Raw genomic sequence first — 7,766 nt, forward strand, 5'->3', positions numbered from 1 at the left:
TGACATACTATAACCTTATGTAATCAAAGTAAATCATCAATTGATCTGCAAGGAAAAGCAGCTATGTGCCGGTATGCAACACTTTATAGTGACTTTTCACCCATTTCCAACACTTTGCAAATATAAAATGTTGCATAAATCTGCATTTCTCCATGACAGAATAAGCTGATTCGCATTGATCGCAGTAATTGTGGAAAACATTGACTGTGTATCAATGGACAAAGCAACCCCTCCCCTTTTGTGTTCCAAACGGGAAGTACCTGGTGGTTTCATGAATGACGAAATCCCATAGACTTCCATTGAGAAATAGGCAGTTATTTATTTGTAAAAATAACCATTCTTGCTCTGATTACTTCTTAACATCTTCTTTCAAATCCTATTTTTTTAATGATATTCTTTCTTTATCAAGTTATCCAAGTTATAAACTTACCAATCAGATCATGTGACATGTCTCAGTAAAAGCATGTCCAGTTCATAGAAATGGTCTATGGCTGAAAAGTTACACAAATCGTATAAATGTAAACTGTGGACCTGAAGCTCTAATGTAAAAATGTTCATAGTTTAACAAATCTGAACACTATTTAATTACAGTTTTGAAAGGAATAAAATTATTAACATTTTTTTGCCTCATTCCAAACTCATCTTGCACACTGTTGAATGACGATAAAAAACGGAGAAGTAGTTCTGACAACCTGTGTGATCTTCGCTTCCAGCTAACGATGTCTGGGCGCCATCTTGTTTGAGCCAGGTCTCCCTCCAACGCAGAGGCAAATTTCTGATTTACTCCTGCCAATCTGCAGAAACAATGTCCTAGAAAACAACATGGGTGATCATAGGTGATCCCTTTTGTCCTCCGAATAAATCTGCTTCTTGCTTCTGTCAGGAGTAAGGGAAGCAGAAAATAAGAATCCAACTTCTTGTATCCTGGCAGAAAATATTTGTGGGCTGTTTGAAAAGGCTGCAGCTCAGGTTTTATTCTTAGCTTTGGATCTGTTGCTTTGGTTTCCACAACTTACAATTATTTCCTGACATACATGAGGCTCTGAGTCTGGCGAGAAAGGATGGGTGACTGACTCTGCTCGTAGCAGAAAGCTATCAAGGTTGCATCAGAGCGAAGCGATGATGAAGATGTGGGAATTAAAAAAAGATACTTGAGAATCTGGTGCTGCTTCTCATTTTTATTTAGCATTTTCACGCAAAAGCAACACGCTTTACTGCAAGCACAAGGTTGGAGATTATCTGCACTGAGCTGATAAGCAGTGACCTTTCAGTTATGAACAGTTTGACCTCACAAAGCCAAGTGTTGGTGGGAGGGAGTTCAGGAAGGAGCAAGGCCACCTCTGGCAGCCTCTATTGTTTGTTGTGCTTTCTGCAAACACCTCCACACGTTGCACTGCATCCCCAATAAAGCCGTTTCTTCCTCAAGAGAAAAAGAGCCCTGTTCAAATATCTGTTCTTTTAACGTATTTTTAGCTTTGCTGCATTTTATACAGCATCTAAAGTGCTTCTCCGCGTGTTATTTGACATATTTCCATGGAATATTCCTACATTCCCAGTGGCTGAGTTAAAATCTACAAATCACGGCATGAAAGAGGTTATTTCTGCATTCCAGTCAGTGTTTTTAGACATGGAAAATTGCCTGTCTGTGGTTTCCTTTGGACATGTTTGGGGGTCGAGAATTCAACGACCTCAAAATGCAGCATCTCCGCCAGACACTTTGCGACGCACAAGACACAATCTGTTCTCTTTTGAGCTCTGTTCACGCTCTTTGCACCAAATAAATACAGCACCTTATGAATCATACCACAGAGCAAGACCGCCTGTACCAGGAAGGAAGAGAACAGCCCGGAGCCTCTGCGAGAGAATGGCAGGCAGCAATCTGTGAGCAAGGCTGGAGGGTGAAAAGCAGGGCACCTTATCCACATCACTGAGCATACACAAGCACTTACTCTGGGGTCATCTAGCTAATGGACTTCTTGACACTATTTCTTTGCAATAAAGCTGAAAAATGTGTCCGTGCCGGGGTTGAACAGGTGCTCGTAATATGTCAAAACCGGCAATTAGTGACGATCTCACGCAAGTCCGATGCAAAACTTTTGATAAATCAGCAATCTCCTGGACGTCGGACACAACCTCTTATGAGTTTATGAGAGACTCCACACATCAGGTCTCAATTCAGCTGCTTCCAAAAAAGACAGCCCCGTGATGCATCTCCCCGTGGATCCAAATTTCAATTGGCAAGGGCAGGGCTGATGTCTCGGCCTCTGCAATCCTGATTTCTTTAGGTAATCCCAGTCACCTTGAACATGTGGCATTCTGCTGCCTTTCATGATTTGCCCAATGGTCTGCAACCAACTGCCTTCTTGCCTCCAATTCATGAACCGTCAACCCCAATCCCCCGAACAATCCACCAGGCACACAACACACAGCACACAGCAAATGTCCCAGTGTCAGAATCAATCCAGACAGGCATCCCATCCTCCTCTCATAAGACAGGCATCTCATTCATCCAAAGGGAGGACTGTGGTAAATGGAATGACAGTGCTTTTATACTTTTAGGAGCAGAGGGTCCTTTGGGATTCAGATTGTTTGCCTTGAAACTGATTTTTTTTTTCAAAGTGGCACCTGAACGCACATGAGAAATATTAATTCCATTCACGCTTGTTGACAGGAGACCACTTTTGAGGAAAACTCCTATTTGCAAGTGTCTTTTTCTTCTTTTCCGTTGCCTTTCCACATTTTCAATATGTTTATCAACCTGCGTAATGAAATGATGGTTATGGAACAGGAAGTCTTCTTACTCACGGGAAGACGTCTTGTTCCAACACATTCATTTCATTACGCTGCAAACTGAGAGTATTGAAGGGACCCCTGGCTGTGTGCTTGAGGTGCAAAATAACAGACAAGAAGGACCGGAGCGCACACGCAGCTTCATTCCCCCCCTCCTTTGAAGTTCCGGCGGCGTTCAGCTTCCTCTCCCGCATTGAATCCTGAGATCATAACTATTTACCATAAGCAGAGCTCACATCTGCCTGACGAACAACAAAAGTTTGCCCGCATTGCCCCAGTCATATTCTATTCATTGCAATTTCACGGGGAACACAGTCGCACAGATCAAATTGAAGGAGCGCAGTCTTGCATGAATATCAACTGTGATAGCTCAAGAATGAAAGCACGGATGCATCCATTGCCTATCTGTGTGCGATCTCACAAACAGAAATTGTCAACGCTTTGTGTTGCAAATCCTAATGAACACTGCCCTGACAAAATGTGCCCGCTAATATATCCGTTAGTTGACTTGTAGATAGTGCTGCCACAAACGATTATTTTAAGTCGACTAATCACAGATTATTTTTTCCGATTAGTCGACTAATCAGGTCTTGTGCAAACTTGATGTAAAGCATACATCTTAACCATCAATAGCTTTAAACTAACTAAAAACTAGATATATAGCATTACCTGCAATAATGCTAGTGTGAATGCTGCAAGCTGAATTTGGCCGCTAAAGATGCTGAAATTGATACTAAAAATGCTAAAGCTTATAGCTGAAAATTCTGGAATTGGCAGCTAAAAATGCTGAAGTTCATAGCTGAAATCGCTGAAGCTATTAGCTGAAAACCCTGAAGCTGATAGCCAGCTAAAATATTAGTGAAATCTCAAATTAGCCTGCAAAAACAGAAAAATGCCGAAATTTGCCAAAACAGCTACCATGCTGCTGAAATATTAGCTAAACTCCAAACTAGCCTAAAAACTGAAAAAAATCTTAAATTAGCCAAAATACATAGCATGTAGCTGAATTATTAGTTAAATGCCAAATTAGCCTAAAAAACTGACAAAATCCTAAATTAGCCAAAATAGATATAGCTTGTAGCTGAAATATTAATTAAATACCAAATTAGCCTAAACAACAGAAAAAACCCTAAATTAGCCAAATACACAGCAAGTAGATAAAATATTAGCTAAACTCGAAAATAGCCTAAAAAATGAAAAAAATCCTAGATTAACCAAAATAGCTAGCATGTATCTGAAATATTAAATAAATGCCAAATTAGCCTAAAAATGAAAACAATCCCAAATTAGCCAAAATAGCTAGCATGTAGCTAAAATATTAACTAAACTCCAAAATTGCCTAAAAAACAGAAAAAATCTTAAATTAGCCAAAATAGCTAGCATGTGGCTGAAATATTAAATAAATGCCAAATTAGCCTAAAAAAATGAAAAAAAAAAAATCCTAAATTAGCCAAAATAGCTAGCATGTAGCTGAAATATTAGCTAAACTCGAAAATAGGCTAAAAAAACCTTAATAAATGTCAAAATGGTCCAAAAAGCTATCAAAATTCTATTATAACTTTCTACTTTACTACGCTCCAACTCCATATAACGTAAAGTAACGACTAATCGACTAATAAATGAGTCGTCGACCATATAAATAGTCGATTAGTTATCGATTAGTCGACTAATCGTGGCAGCCCTACTTGTAGAGTTAATTTAAGTTAATGACTTCATATAATAAAAGGCAGAAAATGAACCCCTTTGACCTGACTAAACAACAAAAGTGTCTTTAAGTTATGGAGTTTAATCCTTTAATACCTGAGGAGTCACCAATGAAACACAAAATCTTTAACATACTGTAACTTTTTAACCATTAACACGATCAACGTCATTCCAGCAGATTCTGAAGGAGAAAAGCTGCTCGCTGCTTTTCTCCTTCAGAATCTGCTGGAATGACGTTAATCGTGTTAACAATTAAAGAATAACAATAACCACAGAAGAGCTCACCAATGGTGTGAATGGTGGTTCGGCCTGGTCTGGTCCCAGGATGATGGTGGATGGTGTCGTAGAAAGTGGTCTGACAGAGCTGGATGGCAGTCAGACTGACCCAGAGGCACACACAGAGCAGCCAGGACATGACAGGACACATCTGCCAAGGACCAGCAGAGCTGCAATCAACTTACAAACCATCTTATTCCCAATACATCCTCAACCCAGAAATCCTACACACAGATACAGATACATATATGTCTTTGAACGAGGCCCCCTTCGGTGGCATTCTTTAGTCATTGCGATTTATCATGACCCTAGAAGTCCTCAGTGCGTCTTTCTGGTTTGCCCTGACTTGTCCCTGAGACACAGCGCTGTGAAGGGGGGAGCAGTCCCTGGGGGGTTCTTCCATGCAGCAGAGATTTCCCATGACAGGCTGATTCACTTCAACTCCAGAGCCGTGCTCCTGCCTCAAAACAAAACTTAAAAAAAAAAATAAAAAAAAAATGTGCAAGCAACTGACTGCCAACCATTTTCCAAATCTATCAAAATAATATGACAGAAACATGAAGGTAAAATAAATAAAAAAAATATTCTAATGCTTTGTTTAGTCAAGAAAGAAGGAAATGTAGAAACCAAGAATTGCTACAGTTTTAGAGAAAGAACAACAAATGAACATGCTTTTACTCTGAAATTACAAATTTATATGATTTTTCCTGACTTTAAAAGCATAAAATATTATTATACTTTAAAAATGTACTAGTTTATTGTGTTTACTCCACTTAATCTTTACTGCGACACATGCAAATAAGCTTACAACTTTTTGCTGCCACAGACAAGAAAACTATAAAACAAAACAAACCCAAATTGTGTTCTTATTGATTGTCTTTCCTAGACTATAACTCTTATTTTTACTTTTTTTTCTATTAAAAAGTAGATGCTGATAACTCTTACCTGAACACGCCAACAAACTGGACAAATAACTCAGCAGAATGTCATAAATCCATCCAAAAATCTGCTCATGTTGATCCCATCCAGTGATAGATTTAGGCTGAAGAGGGGAAAGTCCGCTCCCTCTGCCTCCGCCGCTCCTCACTTTGATAGCAACAGTCCAGGGAGCTAGAACAAATGGATTTACTTCTATTTTTTTGTTTTTTTTTTTTATGCCCCAAAATCTTCACCTTTAGGAGCTGCCCCCCCTCTCCCCGGATCAATTGGCTTCCTCCCCTCGCATGTTTAGGCTCGCGCGCGCTGCTCCTCAATGCTGTGCGCAGGAATGTCTCCTCTCTGCGTCCGCATCCTTCCAGAGAGAGGCAGCGGCTCTGACTGCCGGAGTCCCTCCTCAGCGAGCACCACGAGACAAATGATCCCGCGCAGCCCGGCTGACTGTAAACGTGGATCACATGTCTTAAAGCTAGACCGTTTCTGGATTAGATGGCATGATGGGACTCATCTGAAAATGACAAATCAGGGCGTCTGGCACCACTCTGGAGAGGATTAGTTATTTACATTATGAAAAGATTTTTTTTTTGTCTTCCTCCCTGAAGGCAACTCTTGTTGAAACCCCTCTTTTTGTTGTTGTTGTTATTACAAGGATATTCCAAGGAGCCTAAAGGAACATAAAAGTAGCCTACAATATATGTATATATATATATATATATATATATATATATATATATATATATATATACTGGGATTCTGAAGCGCACCGGAGACCCCAAAGAGACATAGAAGAAACACATAGTAGCCTTCTGGTTTCTAGTGGGCATTCGATAGTTTCAAAAACCATTACAATTTTATTTATTTGTTTGTTTTTTAGATGATGGAATTTGCACATATTTACATGTGACCAAGAACAGAAAGTGATGGTAGTTCATGTTGGCCACACACAAAACTTGCAGCCATGATGCACGTTATGAGGCTAAATGTTGTTGGTCGCACCAATTTAAAGTTAAAGTCCTGTTAGTTGTCATGCACCTATAGGTACCGTGTTGTGGTTGAACTCTAACCCTAACTGTAATCATAACCTTAACCCTTCCTCCGGGTCGGTGCGGCCAAGAAAAAAGTTTAGCATTTGCATCACAAATTTAGAAAATTAAGTGAGAATCGTCCGAATTCTTCCTCTACTTGGGCTGGCCATCTCTCCGCTGGTCGGGTGATCTTTGTCGCAGTGTGCAACTGATGTTGTTATGTATTGTCTGAGGGCTGACAGCTATGAGCGAGCGTAGATGAGAGGTGAACACTGACGATGTTGAGAGTTAGTAACGTCCACATTTCTCCATAACTCATGCACACAAGTTAGTTTCTGGTGCACACCAGTGAGTTTTTGGTACAAGCCGGTAAGTTTCTGATGCACACTAGTTAGATTCTGGTGCACAACTGTTTAGTTTTCTGGTTCAGACCAGTTAGTTTCCGGTACACATCGGATAGTTTCTGGTGCACACTGATTAGTTTCTGGTGAACACCGGCTAGTTTGTGATGCATCAGTTAGTTTCTGGTGCACAGTAGTTAGATTCTGGTGCAGACTAGCTAATTTCTTGCGCAAACCAACTCGTTTCTGGTGCACACTGGTTAGATTCTGGTGCGCAGCATTTAGTTTCTGGTGCATCAGTTAGATTCTGGTGCACACTAGTTAGTTTCTTGTGCACACCAGTAAGTTTCTGGTGCACACTGGTTAGATTTTGGTGGAAACCGTTTAGTTTCTGGTGCACACCGGTTAGGTCTGGTGCATCAGTTACTTTCTGGTGCATTAGTTAGTTTCTGGTGCACACTAGTTAGTTTCTGGTGCACACTAGTTAGATTCTGGTGCACACTAGTTAGATTCTGGTGCACACTGGTTAGTTTCTGGTGCACACAAGTTAGTTTCTGGTGGACACTAGTTAAATTCGAGTGCTCACTTGTTAGATTCTTGTGCACAACGGTTAGTTTCTTGTGCATCAGTTAGATTCTGGTGCACAGTAGTTAAATTCTGTTGCACACTAGTCAGTTTCTTGTGCACCAGCTAG

General features: G+C 40.3%; 1 protein-coding gene across 2 annotated transcripts in view; it reads right to left on the reverse strand.

Annotated features, from left to right (window-relative positions):
* The window catches only part of LOC112158659 (chemokine-like protein TAFA-1), a 44,299-nt gene extending 37,963 nt beyond the window's left edge, over positions 1-6,336 (reverse strand). Inside the window, exons 1-2 of one of the 2 annotated variants that reach the window (XM_024292116.2) lie at positions 5,716-6,336; positions 4,780-4,921 (exon numbers count right to left, since the gene is read on the reverse strand). In XM_024292116.2, the coding sequence (XP_024147884.1) occupies positions 4,780-4,921 (142 nt within the window). In that variant the 5' untranslated portion in view covers positions 5,716-6,336. Of the gene's footprint in view, positions 1-4,779; positions 5,576-5,715 lie in introns of those variants that run through there. The other variant, XM_036212817.1, reaches the window with a different exon arrangement.
* Positions 6,337-7,766: the final 1,430 nt, after the last annotated feature.

This window comes from Oryzias melastigma, linkage group LG7 (assembly GCF_002922805.2).
Source record: "Oryzias melastigma strain HK-1 linkage group LG7, ASM292280v2, whole genome shotgun sequence".
NCBI classification, from domain to species: domain Eukaryota; kingdom Metazoa; phylum Chordata; class Actinopteri; order Beloniformes; family Adrianichthyidae; genus Oryzias; species Oryzias melastigma.